The 18,619-nt window shown below is 38.0% G+C and overlaps 1 protein-coding gene and 1 pseudogene across 1 annotated transcript; both read left to right on the top strand.

The window, feature by feature from the left end:
• The first annotated feature begins 292 nt into the window (after window positions 1-292).
• Window positions 293-5,129, top strand: LOC108126068 (sialin-like; annotated as a pseudogene).
• Window positions 5,130-12,164: 7,035 nt separating this feature from the next.
• Window positions 12,165-16,455, top strand: Slmap (Sarcolemma associated protein). Its single transcript, XM_017253837.3, has 5 exons — window positions 12,165-12,460; window positions 12,955-13,043; window positions 13,112-14,492; window positions 14,548-15,120; window positions 15,183-16,455. The coding sequence occupies exons 3-5, from the start codon at window positions 13,179-13,181 to the stop codon at window positions 16,029-16,031; spliced, it is 2,736 nt and encodes a 911-aa protein (XP_017109326.2). The 5' UTR covers window positions 12,165-12,460; window positions 12,955-13,043; window positions 13,112-13,178; the 3' UTR covers window positions 16,032-16,455.
• The last annotated feature ends 2,164 nt before the right edge of the window (window positions 16,456-18,619 follow it).

Raw genomic sequence — 18,619 nt, 5'->3', positions numbered from 1 at the left:
TACCATCAACTCTAAATAAACTACCTTTTTGAAGAAGTAACAGAAAACTGCGGTAAGCCTTGTCCGGTCCATTGTCTCAAAACTTGTGACAAATCCATGTCAAGCCGCAGTAGTCACCACCAGTGTTTAAAAATGTATGAATGAAGAATGAGTCTTGATTGATTTGGCTCATTAATTTTGGCTTGCACTTGCTGCCCCACCACACGCTGTTGTGGATAATGCTCCTTGCCATTGTTTTGTCTTTGACGATCCAATATTGTACAATATTGCACAATGCAAATTGATGAAAGCAATGCAGAATGTTTTGCAACACATCCCCACCCGATCGGCTAGCATTTGCAGCGATGTTGAAGTCAGTCGCTCTCTAGCTCGGGTCACCTGCTGTTTTGGGACCGTCCCCCCATTTTTCGATAAGTGTTTAGTTTCTGTATTGAAAATAAATTTTTAGATTATTACCTACAATATTTCATGCAAATCGTGGACTCTGCCGCGTATGTCGCAATCACGTCCATCCAGCCACAGTCTCCTGAATTCAGTGCGTCTCACTTATGCCATGTGTGCTTTTTTGAATTGATTTTCTTCACGCCGCCATGCGAATCATGCTCGGCATGATAATACTGAAAATGGTCATGCCGCACCCAGAGGATCACCTGGAGACTGCATCCCTGGTGGCTGAACAGCTGAGAAAGCACAATGTCAGCCCTACGGGCCAATGCGGTGACTATCGAGGCATGCCCAACCCAATAATACAGGTGGCAAAGACAGGAGATTTGAGTTATCAGGAGTTAATCAGGAGTTAACATTTCCCGGAATTTATAATTATGGCTATGTTGTTTCCATTTTCCTTTCCGGCTATTTAGCTGATCGATGCAGCAGCAAGAGGATTTTTATCCTTTCGATTATCCTGACAGCCCTTGTCTATATCCTGCTACCATTTACGGCTCATTATAGATTCGAAGCAGCAGCAGTGAACCTAGTGATCTACGGATTTCTGGCGGGCGGCGGAAATCCAGCTTTGTATAAACTTTTCGTTATCTGGGCGCTATCTGGACGAACGTCTTTGATTGCATTTTACAGCGGGATTCTTATAGGATCTCTGACGGTATATCCCCCGGCCGGTTTTTTTTTTTTTTTATTTTTTAAGCTTAGTTTGTTTTTATTGGATCACTCTTTATGAGTCTAACAATAAGGTTGCAAATCTTAAAATAATACAATATCTAACAGTTTGTTTTGAACTGAATAGAGACTACGTGGTCAAATTAATTAGCGCTGGATTGGGAGGTCGTTACGGCGAAGACGAGAACTGCTGGAAACTCGCGTGAGGGCTCTCGCGAGATGATTTGGATGTACTGATAGCCTGTTGTAGTACTTTGTTTTGATTTGTGCTATCTCTTCTCTGACGAGTGGTATGTGAAGGTCCCTGTGAATGTTTTCATTCCGAACGTACCACGGTGCCCCAGTGATGGTTCTGAGAATTTTTGATTGAGTTCGTTGCATTATATCCACACTGCTGTTACTGGCATTCCCCCACAACTGGGAGCCGTACATCCAGATTGGTTACAAGACGGTGTTATATAGGAGTACCTTGTAGTCCAAGCTAAGGGGCGAGCGGCTATTGATAAGCCAGTGGAGACTGTTGGCTTTGAGCTTTAAATGCGTTCTTTTGGCTTCAATGTGGCTGCGCCAGGTAAGCCGTCTATCGAGGTGTACGCCAAGATATGTTACTACATTTGCTATCGGAACCACTGTGTTGTTAAGAGTAAGTGGAGGGCAGTCTTGCCTGTTAAGAGTGAACGTTACGTGTTTGCATTTTTGTTCGTTAACTTTGATTCGCCAGTCGGATAGCCATTTCTCCACTGCCACCAGATGTGTAGCAAGTTCCGCCGTTGCTTGCTTGGGGCATCTCGCGCGGCTTAGGATCGCTGTGTCATCTGCAAAAGTGGATGTGGTTAGATTCCTGCTCGTTGGGTTGTCCGCAGTGTAGATAAGGTAGAGTGTTGGTCCAAGCACGCTGCCTTGAGAAACTCCGGCTCTAATGATGTAGTCATCGGACATGGCTGAATTACATCTTACTGAGAATTTCCTTTTGTATAGATATGACTTCAGAAGTTTGTGAGTGTTGGTTGGGAGCATTTCTATAATTTTGTGCATTAGACCATCTAACCATACTTTGTCGAAAGCTTGTGATACGTCCAGAAATATCGCAGTGCAGTAATCCCTTTGATCGAATGTTTTTCTGATTTCTGAGGTTATGCGGTTGACTCGCTCAATGGTTCCGTTTTTTTCTCGAAAACCGAATTGATGAATCGGGATTTTGTTGTGTGTTCTGAGATATGGGGTAATGTGTCAAAAGAAGCATTTTTCAAAGAGTTTTGATAGACACGTTAGTAAACTAATTGGTCTATATGATGAAGCGATTGTGCGGTCTTTGCCAGGTTTTGGTATCATTATAATTATCGACTTTTTCCATCTCTCTGGAAAGTGTCCGTGTCTCGTTATTGCATTGAAGAGCTGGCAAATAGCTGGAACAGCACAGAGAGGAAGTTCAATAATTATTTTTGGTGATATTAGGTCGCATCCTGGAGATTTTTTTGGGTTGAGTTCGTTTATGATTTTGAGTAACTCATGTGGCCTAAATACAATAGGTTCATACGTTGATGTGTCGATATCTGATGTTGCTGGCAGTGAGATCCCGTTTGATGATGTGTTGAGCTGAAATACATTTTGAAGATGCTTTGCGAATCTGTCGGCTCTTTCTGCGTCGCTTCGAGCCCAGTTGCCTGTGGATGTCCTTATTGGCATTGCAGATTCGATTGGTGCGCAGAGAGATGAGTGTGCTCTCCAAAGTGGGAATAATAATGGGAATTGGGGATAACTGTTCTATGTAGTGTTTTTGCGACCCTTCTTCTTCATGACGAAGTGCAGCTGAGAGCCTCTCTGTAACGTCTTTTAGCCTTTGTTTTGCGGTTGGTGATCTGTTGGATTGCCATTCTCGCCGTGAGCGTCGCTTTGCTAGAACGAGCTGCTCTATTTCAACGTTCGTGTATCTATTATTGTACGATGTTTTTGGGGTTTGTGGAGTTGATATCAGCTTCGTCATTCAGACGTGGATTCAACTCGATGTGCGAACTTACATATTTTTTGTACTTAAGCCAATTGGTTTTATTCGTTGTTAGTCTGAATGGTTTATCTACCGCAACTGGATGTAGATTTAGATGAAGAAGTACAGGCGAGTGATCGGACGATAGATCTGGTAAGGAGTTGGCACTTATCAGGTTGCGAGGAATGTTTTTTGTGACTGCAAAATCTATCAACTCTGGCAGTTTTCTAGGATCTGTTGGCCAATATGTAGGTGTCCCAGGTGACACACAGTCTAGCTTGTTGCTTGCTTTTATTATTGCATTGTACAACTGCCTTCCCTTAGGAGTCACAAGTCGAGATCCCCAGTGCGTGTGCTTGGCATTGAAGTCTCCTGCTGCTATAAATTGTTCGCTCAGAGAGTTGAAATATTCCATGAATTGGGATTCTGATATTGTGAACCGAGGAGGACAGTATACGGCGGCAAGCTTTAAAGATCGGGAATCCATTTGCACATCTATTGATGTAGCTTGCATGAAGTTAGTGGCGAAGCTGTTGTGGAAGCAGTGCTTGATGCGATTTCTAATCAGAATCCCAGTGCCTCCATGAGCTTTCCCGTCTGGGTGATTCGTGTTGTAGAATAGATAGCCTCGAATTTGAAAATTATATTTATTTGTGCCATTGATTATTTAGTCTGTTTTTGAGCAACAAGCAGCTAAATCAAAACGTTCGGGTTTCGCATAAGATCTTGCATAGTTGTCTGCATGAATGACATGAACTCCATCATACTTTGTTGAAGATTACATATCATTGTTTCAAGTTTGTTCGTAGACGGTTCTTTTGGTTGATGAGGGGAAACTGATGATCTTGGATTGGTGGGAGCGGTACTTTTAAGACCCAATTTTAGAGCAGTTGCATAGCTTGTGGATTTGTCGGTGTAGATTTACGTGTAGATTTCATAGGTGGTGTATGTGAGTGAGCAGTGGTCACTCTTTGGTGTGTTCGACTTTTCAGTTCCTTGTAGACTGGACAGCCCCTGTAGTTAGCCGTATGGTTGCCTCCACAGTTTCCGCACTTTTTGCCGCTGGGATCCTCTTTATTTTTTGGGCATTTGTGAGATTCATGAAGGTCTCCACAAGCAACGCATACTGGACGAAGCGTGCAATAAGACCTTGTGTGGCCATATTCCTGACCGGTTTTCTAAGCGAATTTTCCTGGGAGCTGCCATTCTATGTGATAGGCTGTGCATCTTTTATTTTTGTAATTCTTTGCATTTGGCTTATATATTGGATCAACATCCGCGTATAACTAAAAAGGAATTGGAATACCTGCAACAATGAGTTTTAGTACAAAACACACAGATGGTTAAGGTTCCTTGAAAGAAGTTGCTAAGCTCCCTTCCGGTATACTCCTTCATAGTGACCCATGTGTTTCATAATTACGCCTTCATGGTGCTTGCAATTTTAATGCCACGATTAATGCGGGAGGCAATGGAATTTGATTTAAGGCATGTGGGAGTTTTCTCATCTATTCCCTTCTTGGGCGCATGCTGCTCGAAGGCCGTGTGCATCCTTAGGGGAAGCTATCTAGACCGCCGCATGGGATCTCATCAAAACTGGATGCGTCGCCTTTTTTATGTCATCTGTTGCATAGTGGCAATATGCTGCACAATCGGTATTATCATGTCTGATTGTGGCTACAAAATGTTGGTCCTGTTTATGTTAACCCTACTCATTTGCTTCTCGGATTTGGGATTCAGCATCTACTAGCCCACCTTGCTTTACTTTGGATTCTCTTTGGCCGGCTTAATTTCGGGAGTGGCCAATCGACTAGCACATCTATCCGGGTTTTTGGCGCCACTTCTTGTGGCTTCTCTCGTGCATACTGGTAGTAAATCCGAATGGGATATGGTTCTGTTGACTGTGATTGCGTTCAATGTCATGGCCTTGCTGGTATTTGGACTGTGCAGCAGTACGAAATTCCAACCTTGGGATCCAAGGAGCAACAAGACGCCAACTGGAAACAGAGAATCCAAAGAAAATAATAGTTAGCTTTAAACATGTTTTCGTTGTTATGAATTAATAACATAAGTACTGAATAAAAACAAAACTAAAAAATTTTAAATTTATATTGCTGCTGCATATGACTGACTGTTGACTGTGTGACTGGAACCTTTTCATCAAATATATGCCATTGGGATGTACCATTTGCTGCTAGGCTTCATGACGCAGTGATGAGGAATCAACTAATGATCTTTGGGTTCATGCGTTTTCAAATTTCATTTGCTGTATGATCTTAACATGATCTGCGATAAGACTAGCAGAGTTTGAAACTTCGTTGCCTGCCGTTATTTGCCTGGACTGCTATATTATCTGTAACAGGAAGATTGTAAATTTTATTGCTTTCTTGTAAAAGAAAAGATTTTTCTTGTAAAAGAATCACAATTCTTGTCTACCGGTGGAGGCGTTGCCTTTCAGGACTCAAGATTCAAGAATCTGATACTTTGCTCTAGGAATTCAAGCATTGTCTTTCTCTATTGTTTGCTTGTCAATAATCATAACAACCAGGAACGCATCACTTGTGGATACGTTAATGCCAAATCTTTTCAATGATGCAATGGTTTCTATGGTGGATATATACAACTCCAGTAATGATTTGGAAGTGTCAGAGACTTTGCTATAATGAAGTAGCCGAAGGATTATTGTATTTGCTATGAGCCGAGGATTGTAATATGATCCCACTATTATTTACCAAGCATGTAAATATTAGCCTCTTTTCATTGCAGGAAAGCGCGAAATTCAGGTACCACATTTTCTTCACTGCTGGCATATTAGTTTCATAGACCATAGTTTCAAAGGACTTATTTCTACTTCAATACATCCAAATAATATTTTGAAATGTTGATCCGTGTCATTTGAACACCAATATAGATAATATCCAATATAAATACATATAATTTAATTCAAATTTTTTCATATAAACTTGAAAAATTATAATATAATTTAATATGCATAAACAAAGATTAAATTAAACAACAAAGGAAAGCAAACTTCGGGCGGAGCCGAAGTTGATATACCCTTGTAGTTAAAACCGGACATATATCGCAAACATCGGATATGGTTGGCCAATCCTTATGGTTGACTATATCATCTGTAAGATATAGTTGGCCTTGCAAAAGTTGGCACGTCGAAAAATTTTGTCGAAAATATTTCTCGTGCCAAATTTGAAATCTCTAACTCTTAAAACACCAAAGTTATACCATTTCCGATAAATCAGTTATATGACAGCTATGGGATATAGTCGGCCGATCCCGATCGTTCCGACTTATATACTGCGTGCAAAGAAAAGAAGGGTGTGTGCAAAAATTCAAGTCGATAGCTTTAAAACTGAGAGACTAGTTTGCGTAGAAACAGACAGACGGACAGACGGACATGCTTATATCAACTCAGGAGGTGATCCTGATCAAGAATATATATACTTTATAGGGTCGGAGATGTCTCCTTCACTGCGTTGAAAACTTTTGCACAAAATTATAATACCTTCTGCAAGGGTATAAAAAGAGTAAAAAAAATTTTATAATTTTACCTGCTCCAAATTTTTTCGCTACGAAATGTACCGGATCGAGTTGGCATGTACATAAATGTAATGCTTTTTTTTATACCACAATCATGTTAAAATTGTTTTTCATCTCTCTAGCCTACTCTCATAGCTGAAAAACAGTTTTTGTCGATCGGCTAGTAGTATCGAGGATTAGGCTAGTAGTACTGTGCTTATTATCGAGAACGAAAAACATGTTTGACAAGTAAAAACGTTTATTCTTTTCAGTGCACATTGGGCTAAATCACAGAATTTTTGGCATAAAGTCATAGAAACAAATACGGATTCATGGATCAAATCTTTTTGATACCAGCCCTAAGTTTTTACTAGGGCTGCAAAGTTCGATATAAAAACAGCTGATTTCAAAATTAAGAGAGCACATGTTTTTTCTTGCCCTTTTCATGTAAAATTAAGTGGCTGCAGTGAAACTAAATAATCAAAGGAAAGTATGGATAATATACCTGAAGGTACATATGTATTATTTTAATAAAAGAACCCAAAATCGTTATATAAGTTTATTATTTATTTGTGAATTGTTTTTGTGAAGTCCCTAGATCTGGATAACGCGGTCTTACACACTTGTGAATTGTGGACTATCTTTTCGTCAAGTTGCACCTAATTCTGTGTTTTTTTTTAAATATAATTAAATGTAAGTAGGCACATTTAATTATAGTTGAAAAAAATTATAGTGATACTGCGTTTGTGCTAAAGAAATCTCTGCTCTCTGAATGCGGGCCAAGTGAGATAAAAAGAAAGTATTTTGCAGCAGAGCCTACACCACTCTCACCTGATAAAGCTTTTAATTTTCTGATTGAACACTCGTTAAGCAAAAATAAATATAATGAAATGCGATCTCTATCAATAACACAAAATTCTGATATATTTCCTAGCTGTGGTCAACTGCAAAAAGGGAAATTGCAATGATAAAAAATGGTTAAATGGTTAAACTGTGGTTAAAGTGTCCATACAAGAAATGTGTAATCATACTGCCAGCCGCATCTTACCCATACAAGACGACGTTCTTAGAAACTTAATTGATATTACGAACTTTAAGTTAATTGTTAAAATGGCTTCGATAGTTCGACCGGACAAAACATGTAATATTAACTGAAGTCAACAGCCGAACGGCAATGTCCGATTATTTAAAAGCTCGCTCTGGCCAAACTGCTGACACAGCGTCTGGCCGCATGCCCATGCATAGCCGGCGAACACTGCATATTTGCGTGGCCGCTATGAAATACATTTTTTTTTAGCTTAAAGTTTCAGTTTGTATCAGAACGTCACTCAATAAAATGGACTTAATTCCAATACTCCGGCACAGCCGTTAAAGTCAATTCATATATTAAACATTGGTTACCATGCCTAAGGGCAATAGCAAAGAAGTTAGTAACTCCCACCATAACTTCCATTTAAGAAGGAAGTTAAGTTGACTTCCTAGTGCCAAAAATATAACAAAATATCAATATATCTTATAACGAATCGCGTAGTAGCAGTGTAATCATATATGACCGTTAAGGAAAGGCGTGGACGCGCATACTTCAAATTTTATGTAAGTATTACACTAACCCGGAATAACAAAATCTTCAAGTTTCAGCTCTGTAACACCATTTTTGGATTTTATGCCAAAAATTTTCCGATTTTGCCCAATAAGCAGTGTGAACGTATATTCCCAATTGGTGCAATGAAATTGGCACTAAAATATGGTTGTTTTGGTAATCGCAAAAATTTTGCGATTTTGCCCAATGTGCCCATGATTATGAATTCCCATGAAATGGCAAATTTGGTCGTATTATTATGGTCGTATTATTTTGCCAAAAATAGCTCTCAATTTGAACTCTCTAACTCTAAACACACTGAAGTTATACCATTTCCGATCATTCAGTTATATGGCAGCTATAGTCGGACAGACGGACATGCTTATATCAACTCAGGAGGAGATCCTGATCAAGAATGTATATACTTTATAGGGTCGGAGATGTCTTCTTCACTGGGTTGCACACTTTTGACCAAAATTATAATACCCTAATACCCAGGATCACCTCCTGAGTTGATATGAGCATGTCCGTCTGTCCGTCTGTCTGTTTCTACGCAAACTAGTCTCTCAGTTTTAAAGCTATCGTCTTGAAACTTTGCACACACCCTTCTTTCCTTTGCACGCAGTATATAAGTCGGAACGGCCCGGATCGGACGACTATATCCTATAGCTGCCATATAACTGATTGATCGGAAATGGTATATGGCAGAAATATCAACTTTCGTATTTTTGAAGATAGATGCTTGGCATTTTTTTTTTAGATTTTTTATTTTAGGTAATTTGTTTTATTATGATGTAATCATAAAAATCGGCTAACCATATCCGGTGTTTGCGATATATATCCGGTTTCAACTGCAAGGGTATATCAACTTCGGCTCCGCCCGAAGCTAGCTTTCTTTTCTTGTTTATTGTAATTAATTGCGTTTATTATGATTTTCTCATTAGGATCGGCTAACTATATCCGATGTGTGCGATATATATCCGGTTTTATCTGTAAGGGTATATCAAATTCGGCTCCGCCCGAAGTTTGGTTTCCTTTTTTGTTTGGGGTAATTTGTGTATAGGCTGTTAAGTGGGGAGCAATTTTAATGAAATTTTAAGGGCATATTCTCAAAATAATGGGCTATAAGCTGGTGTATCGAGCTTGTTGGCGCATTGTCTAGTTTCTGTGATAAGGCCTAAAACAATATGTGGCAATTTTTCAAACACAATGTTAAGCTACTTAAAGAAAGAACAAACAATAATTCATTTAATTCGTTACAATTGTAGTGATATTTGATGAAATTTAGTGGCGAAATACTTAAATAAATAATAAAATTTAAGCATAGTACTGAGTTGACGAAAATCCGCTGTTGAAAATCCGATAACGTTATCGCACTTTATTCAGCTATCGAGCTAGTGTAACCAAAAAAATTAAGAAATAAGGTAATACTGAACAGCTGTTGTTTGTAAACAAAAAACCAATAAGCAAAATGAATTCAAATCAATTTGATGTTGGTGTTTTGTTGATGTATCTCGCCGCTAAGGAGCTGATTAAGAAAAAGAAAACTGGGTCAAAATCAAAATCAATCAAAAATCATTTCAATGCCATTTTATGGCATTAAAATGCTCCATGTGGGTCAAATCCCATATTATGGGCTTCGCCTTGACCGCAGAAATTAATTTTAATTTGTCCTGGCGCGTCGAAAATTTTTCGGGCCGACTATTTTTTTGTTTTAACAATTTTCCCTCCATGTTTCACCTAAAGAAATAAATAAAATTATTTCTTTTAACTCCCCGAGATCAGCGGTTTATTTATTTTGATCCGGCAACACCATTGAAATCGATAACAAGATTTTCGTCAACTCAGTACCCGCAAAATCTAGAAAGCAAAAATTTCTTCTTCTTCCTTTTTTTACACCGTTTTTTTATATGGAGTTTGACAGCTGTCACTCGTTCGACAGCGGATTTTCGTCAACTCAGTACTATGCTTTAAAATCAAAAATTTACGTTGCTGTTTTTTTTTTCTTTTTTTTTTTTACCGGTCTTTCAGAATTCGGAAATGGCTTGTGCATCAATGAGAGCATCAGCTAGCATTCCTATATTCATCATAAAGCTTAGAGGCCCAGACGACCGAGGGGCGCTCAAGAAACGATTTGTTAGAATATATTAAGTTATTTGTTAATTATTAAGCTAAGAGGAGTTAGTAAGGAAATTTAAAATTCTATATTTTAAATTAGAGGGACAGGAAAGAGATGTAATAGAGTAGAGACCATTGTAGTTCGAACATAATACCCTAAAAGGGTCATGCAGTGCATATGTCGAACTACAACGGCTAAGGAACAGAGGACTAAAGTTTCGAGTCCTTCTATTAGGAATGTTAAATTTTTAGCGTGTTAGTAAATGCTGGCTATCTACATCCCCATTAATAAGGTTATGCAGAAAAACTACACCGAGCATTGTCCTACGATTTGTTAAGCTAGGTAAGTTTATGAGTAAGAGTCTACTACTATAAGATGGAAGTTGAAGATTTGCATCCCAGTTTAGACCTCTAAGTGAAAAAGTTAGGAAATTCTTTTGTACGGATTCTATGCGGTCCTGATGTACTCCATATTGGGGACTCCAGACACATGAACCGTACTCCAGTATAGGACGGACCAATGAAATGAATAGTGTTTTGGTATACCCCTATATAGGGTCATTAAATTCTTTTGACCACCTTTTGATAAAACCAAGGACTCCTTTAGCCTTATTAACCATTAAGGAAATATGGTTGGCAAATTTAAGTTTGATGTCTAATAGGATGCCGAGATCATTAACCTGGGTTAATTTTTCTAATGCAATCCCATTAAAATCATTTCAATGTCATTTTATGGCATTAAAATGCCCCATGTGGGTCAAATCCCATATTATGGGCTTCGCCTTGACCGCAGAAATTAATTTTAATTTGTAGAATAAGTAGCTTGCAGAGGGCAAGAACGATAAAAAGACATATGTTTGCATTTAGATCCATTAAGTATTGGATCATTAGCTAAACACAATTTTTGAAAGTTATCAAGGTCAGACTGAAGACTGCATTGGGCAGAGATGGATTTGTACTGAAGACAAAGCTTTACATCATCTGCATACATAAGAACAAGAGAGTTCGTTAAAGCAGGGGGCAAGTCGTTTATAAAAAGCGTAAATAATAACAGGCCAAGATGACTTCCTTGAGGGACGCCGGATGTAGCACGGACCAGACGGGACTGAATGTTTTTAAATAAAACTCTTTGTGTCCTTCCATCTAGGTAGCTGGAGATCCACGTTAAGAGGTCTTTAGGAAAACCCAGCATATTCAGTTTACTCAACAAGAGTGAGTGATTAACTGAATCAAATGCTTTGCTGAAGTCTGTGTAAATTACATCGGTTTGATATCCCTTACAAAAGCCATCTATGACAAAGGATGTCAACTCCAATAAGTTTGTGGTGGTGGAGCGACGCTTAATAAAGCCATGCTGACAAGGAGTGATGATCGAAGAGCAAAGGTGTTGCAAATGAGGGCTAATTAATTTTTCAAATAACTTTGGAATTGCCGACAACTTAGATATGTCTCTGTAGTTGGCAGCCTCGGACTTTTTCCCTTTTTTCCTTCATGATTCCTTCCACTTAAGGGGAAAAATCGAGGCTTCCAAAGACAAGTGGAAAAGTTTTCGAAGAGGTTTGCACAGAGCCCTGGCGCAGTATTTTAGCACACAGCCTGGTACTCCGTCGGGGCCTGGCGAATAAATGGGTTTTACCCTTAAAAGACCAGATAATAAGTTGTTCTCAGAAAAAGACGGACAGAAAATAAGATTTGCTGCTTGAATGTTGCTGAATGCTGTGATACAATTCCACCGTTCCGCTTCGACCCTAACTGAGCGACGCTATTGTGACGGACATTCGGAGTACGGGATGACGAAAAGACCGTCAAAAACTATTTTTCAGGTATTTGCCTCTCGCTTACTCCCAGAGCTGAAAAAATTTTTTGTCAATCTGAGTGCTAGTAAATTGTACATTGTGGGCTTTAAATTAAATACTCTATTCTGAAATATGAATATAAATACGCCACTCAAATATAGAGTGCCCAGCTCAGTGTGTTTTTTTTTACCTTTTTCACGATAACACTTTTATCGTACCGAATAATACAATGCGAATGCAAATAAGGGAACCAAAGACAATTAAATAAGATTTCAAGAAGCCAATAAATTCCAGAAAATTAACCATACAACCGGAACATTAAATCACTTATCCAAGGTAACTTTATTTTCATATATGTATGTGCATACGTATAAATATATTCAAACAAAACTCCAATGTTATCTTTTGTTATTCATACTTGTGTATAAAAAGCGTGAATAAAAAAATATAACAAATGGTCAAATCTTAGGTACTAATACTACTCGTAGATACTAGGTACTAGTTAGGCTCAATTATAATGAATTAAGATCAAAATAAAAGACAACAAATTCGTCTTACTAATTTCTTTTAAGAAAATTCTTTTCATTAAATTTAAGCGCACAATTGTACAGCTTGATTTTAAATTATTTTTTTCTGTTTTCTTTCCAAATTTGTATACCTTTAGGACAAAAAAAACTAGAGTTGAAAGAATAGGATCAAAGAATCAAGGGACAAAATTGAACATTTTTTATTCAAAATATATATTTATATATACATATACATATACATATACATATATATACATACATACATAGTTATATTTGGATGTAATCTCTTCTACATTATTCCAGCACCGATTCCGGATTTTTTAAAATTTACCATTACTAATGAGGGAGGAGACCCTTGAAAATAAAGTCTACATAAATTGTCAATGTCACATGTGTGTATTACTGAAATAGACCACATAAAAATAGGCACTCAAACTTGTAATTTCAATTTCCATCTTAGCAAAAAGAAATAAATATCAGCCTTTGTTGCACCCTTTGAAGGTTACCCCAACTTTCGATGTACAGTGATGGTCTTGGTGAGCAACGAATGGCCAAATAAGGATGACGAGCAGAAGCCAGATGCCTCATCAACGACGCCAGCGCCATCAGTAATCGAAGTAAACGAGGTGATTGCTGTCGCAGCTACACCCACAAGTGATATTCTTGAAACAAGTAGAGCTACAATCAGCGTTGTAGCAGCAGCGATTGGAAAGCGTAAAAGAGCTCAGCAACCCAGTATCATGGATACATTAAATATAAAAACTCCTGAGCAGGATCAGTTATTTCAAATAATGGAGAATAAGTACGAAATCGAAACTGCATTCAGCAACAAAGCCAATGCCAATGAAAGCCATGGACACAACGACATTCAAGTCTGCGATTCAAATACTAACACTTTACAAAATACTAGTAGCCAAGATGCTCAACGATCTCTTCAGCTTTCCCCAGTCGTTTCGCCACATCTGCTCAGCTCTGTGAATGCAAATACGTCCATGATAGGATCTCCGGGGGCGAGCAACCTTTTTGGTTCAATGGGCGGACTTAGTAATTGTGCCATAAATCGAGAGCCACCATCGAACTGTGGTTCGTTTATAGTTGCCCCCTCACCATCTGCAGTCATTTCCGATCTAAATATAGACTCTGAAATTCCTTCTTCTGCAGCCTCAGGTGATGCAAAAATTGTCCTGCAATGTGAAGCCAAATCGCATAAATTTGAGACGCGTTCCATACCTTTACAACCAAATCAGGAGTGCAAGGTAGGGCGCCTCATAGCAAAAAGCAAGGCCAGTGAAGGAAACGCTATATTCGACTGCAAGGTTTTGTCACGAAACCACGCTATGCTTTGGTACACTGCCGATGGTCGATTTTGGGTAAAGGATACAAAGTCGAGTAATGGTACTTTTATCAACGACAACAAGTTGGGCAATGACCCAGCTGAATTACACTACGGAGATATCGTTAAGTTCGGCGTAGAGGTAATCGAAAACTCACGACAGGAGGTTCACGGTTGTATTATTGCCCGTGTGACCTTGTTTTTGCCAGACGGAAGGGAAGCCATTTCGTTTGAATCAGACCAGCTTCAATTGACGGGGCCAAATCGTATTAGCCTCGATGAGATTCAACGCCTTAATTCATTTCTTCAGGAGGCCGCGCAGAGAGAAAAAACTTTGAAGGCCAAACTGAGCAGCTTGCAAGGCGTTCTTGACTCTACCCGAAAGAACTCTGCCATGTGTTGGCAGAGTATGATTACAGAAGACCAGTTGCTTCATAAAATTAATTTGCTAGAAAAGAAGTTACAGGTAATGGAAAAAAACGTGCCGGAGAATGCTTTGCGTAACGAGGTAAGCAGGGTAGTTTTTATTTAAGTTACAAATTAAATATTTATTTTATTTATAGGTTGTTAAATTACTTGAGGACAAGACAACATACCAATTAACCGCTAAAGAGGCTCTAAGAAAAGTTTATCAGGAGCGCTGCGATGCTATGCAAATGCTATCCAAAATGGAAATGGCTTACACTACTTCAGAAAACGAGTGCGGAATACTACGTGCACAGATTCTTACATCGAAACAGACCATGCAGGACTTTAATGTTCGGCTTGAGCAGCTTCAGCAGGAATATGTGGAATATAAACAGGAATCTTTGCGCCAACAGCATAATGCTAAGGAACAGGAAGAAACCCGTTTTGAGATGCTCAAAAATAAGATGGTAGAACAAGAACGGCAAAAGGAAGAATTATGTCAGCAGATCACGCGACTACATCAAGCTATTGCCGAACATGACAACGAACAGAAGCAACAGGAGAAAAATGTTCTGGAGCAACTGGATGCAGTTATACTTGCTGATGATGAGCTCGGTGATGATGAATTAATCGATGAGAATGATAATCCAGAGAATTCTTTTAAAATGTCAATGGCAGCACATGATTATAATAAAACATCTATTGACGCTCAGGAAAGTAAAATAAAGGTAAATATTATTTGTGTTTTATATATAATATTCAAATATGATCTATTAATTAAACCCTACAGGAACTCAAAAAAAACGAAACCCGCAAATCTAGCGTGATGAAATTGTTAAAGAACTCGGATCTTAGCAAGGGGGAAGGTAGTACCGCTGTCCTTAAAGCAATTTTTGACGCTGAAGATGACTTAGAGGTGGACGCTAAAAACATAAAAGGACAAGATGAATTTCATGCATCGGAAATTTTATTTGAGCCCAATGCAGGCTTATTAATTGATTCAGCGGCAGTTACTAACGATGAATTTACTCACAATCCATCAAACTACATAGGGCTCAATAGTGTTGATGAATCAAAAGAGGATAAACTGAGCCCCATTGTTAAAAATTTATCGACTCAAAATACCCTCGTAAGCGAAGAGGATAAAGTATGTATTTCGCCTGGACTTCCCACCGATCAGGCCCTTGAAATGCTCCAGGAAGAATGCGAAGCCTACAAGCAGAAAACAGTTCTGCTGACGGACGATATTTGCTTTATGCACGACCAAATTGAGCAACTTAAAACCATGCTGGAAAATGAGATTAAAAAAAATTCCGATAGAGACTCAACACTGAACTTGAATAATATTCATAGACGCTCACCTAGCCAACAAGACAACAATGTAGAAGGAACTGAACAGAATTGGTATGAAGAAACCACGGGCATAATCAATCCTCAGGAAGATAGAGAAGAGGAGCTGGTAGTTTACAAGGAAAAACTAGAAGAGTCGGAAACTAGCAATATGCAGCTTCGCAAAGAAATATTACAGCTCCGACTTAAACTAATTCCTCACGGGAACCAAGTGCTAATGCATAGAATCCTGCCGATTGGCTGTGTAGCTTTTGCTGCACTTCTATACTTTATTTTCAATCGTATTTAATCAACTCGAAATATTATATATAGTTCTGGGATGTTGATTTCGATGCAACATAAAGTTTTCGTAAATTATGTTAATGATGTGATTTTATGAGAAGTACACGCCGGGGTAAAAGCATTTTAAGTTACTATAAAAAGGATCGTTAATATCGATCTGCAATCCAATTTTGTTAATTTTTTTTCCAATTTACTTCGAGCGCAAAATTAAAAGTCGTACATTTTGGCTGATTGGCTAAAACAAAGAGTTAAACAAGAGGAAAAGACATGTTAAATATGAATCAGATTCATTATCAAAATCTGATATATTTCCTCCTAAAGATAAACAAATCCAACGTTACAAAAAAAAAGCACATAACGACTAAAAAAATGGTATTGGATTATTGTCATAAGCTTCAATAAAAAAATAAAAAAAAATTGATTTAATAAAATATTTACAGTAAAATTATTCTTTTTTATAGCATAGTATTGAGTTGACGAAAATCCGCTGTTGAAATTCTGATGGCGATTTTGCACTTTATTCGGCTGCCGAGGTAGTGTGACCAAAACAATGAAGAAATAAGGTAATACTGAACAGCTGTTGTTTGTAAACAAAAAACAAATAAGCAAAAATGAGTTCAAAACGATTGGATGTTGGTGTTGTGTTTATGTATTTCGCCGCTAAGGAGCTGATTAAGAAATATAAAACTGGGTCAAAATCAAAATCAAAATTTTTCGGGCCGACTATTTTTTTGTTTGGTCAATTGACCCTCCATGTCACACCTATAAAAATAAATTGAAATATTTATTTTAACACCCCGAGAGCAGCTGTTTATTTTTTTTGATCCGGCAACACCATTAAAATCGATAACAAAAATTTTCGTCAACTCAGTACCCTCAAAATCTAGAAGGCAAAAATTTCTTCTTCTTTCCTTTTTTACACCGTTTTTTTTATATGGAGTTTGACAGCTGTCACTCGTTGGACAGCGGATTTTCGTCAACTCAGTACTATGCTTAAATAAAAAAAATATGGAAAACGATTTGGGAAAGAGTGTGACGGTTTTTGCTTTTTTTTTTTTTTAAGTAAAAAAAAATAGTTTTCGTCAAAAAATAAAAATAAAAAACGTACATCTACGTGCAATTTTTATACCCTTTAGTCGTAGAATACAGGGGTAAGTTGTATTTATGTAACATAGAAAAGGAAACATTTCCATTTTCCAAAGCCGTGCCCGTCTGTTTGTATGAACGCGTGGATTATAGAGACTGGGGGGCAATAGGCAATATAGAGTGGGGGGCAAACTCTTATTTTCCATAGCACGCGATTTTTCCTTAGGTTCTGGGCGCTGATGTCCCATCTACATATGTACTTTATAATATTTGGTTTGGGCTATCAAATGAGTCAAAATGAAAGCAACTGAGAGAGCTTCCGAGAGTGCAACTGGTAGAGTGCTCACACTGTCAGTGTCAGTGTGAGCACTCTTGAATTTTTTTAGAAGCTCTCCTAATTGCTCTCATTTTGACTCATATGACAGCCGAAACTTAAGCATAGTATTGAGTTGACGAAAATCCGCTGTTGAAATTCTGATAGCGATTTTGCACTTTATTCGGCTGCCGAGGTAGTGTGACCAAAACAATGAAGAAATAAGGTAATATTGAACAGCTGTTGTTTGTAAACAAAAAACAAATAAGCAAAAATGAATTCAAAACGATTGGATGTTGGTGTTTTGTTTATGTATTTCGCCGCTAAGGAGCTGATTAAGAAATAGAAAACTGGGTCAAAATCAAAATCCAAATCAATCACAAATCATTTCAATGCCATTTTATGGCATTAAAATGCCCCTTCGGGACGGCCAAATAAATCTTCCCCAATTTCCTGGATGGAAGTAACTTAATACAAAAAAAAAAAAAAAAAAAATGCCCCTTGTCGGTCAAATCTCATATTATGGGCTTCATCTTGACCGCAGAAATTCATTTTAATTTGTCCTGGCGCGTCGAAAATGTTTCGGGCCGACTATTTTTTTGTTTGGTCAATTGACCCTCCATGTCACACCTATAAAAATAAATTGAAATATTTATTTTAACACCCCGAGAGCAGCTGTTTATTTTTTTTGATCCGGCAACACCATTAAAATCGATAACAAAAATTTTCGTCAACTCAGTACCCGCAAAATCCAGAAGGCAAAAATTTCTTCTTCTTTCCTTTTTTACACCGTTTTTTTTATATGGAGTTTGACAGCTGTCACTCGTTGGACAGCGGATTTTCGTCAACTCAGTACTATGCTTTAAATTCAAAATGATTCCACTGAGAACAATTTACCCAGAAATAGGGTTGGAAAAAGTTTTCTCCATAGAAAATATCGATAGGGAAGAGAAGTTTTTCATTTTTTTTTGAACTTTTGCTAGCAAAGCATTGTTAAAAATAAAATATTCTATTTTAGTGCCCATTCCAACTTTGGAACTAACGAAAAATGAAATAAAAAACTACGTTTTTATACCCTTGCAGAGGGTATTATAATTTTGGTCAAAAGTGTGCAACGCAGTGAAGGAGACATCTCCGACCCTATAAAGTATATATATTCTTGATCAGGATCACCTCCTGAGTTTATATGAGCATGT

Source organism: Drosophila bipectinata, chromosome 2L, assembly GCF_030179905.1.
Source record: "Drosophila bipectinata strain 14024-0381.07 chromosome 2L, DbipHiC1v2, whole genome shotgun sequence".
NCBI lineage: Eukaryota > Metazoa > Arthropoda > Insecta > Diptera > Drosophilidae > Drosophila > Drosophila bipectinata.
Note: the sequence above shows the minus strand (reverse complement) of the source record. Positions and strands in the feature narration are given on the sequence as shown.

Bases quoted from the DNA above. Each gene is read 5' to 3' on its own strand.
- Slmap (XM_017253837.3), top strand. From the start codon at position 13,179: ATGGTCTTGGTGAGCAACGAATGGCCAAATAAGGATGACGAGCAGAAG. The intron at 14,493-14,547 runs GTAAGCAGGGTA...TTTTATTTATAG, and splicing joins AGAATGCTTTGCGTAACGAG to GTTGTTAAATTACTTGAGGA. The intron at 15,121-15,182 runs GTAAATATTATT...TAAACCCTACAG, and splicing joins CTCAGGAAAGTAAAATAAAG to GAACTCAAAAAAAACGAAAC.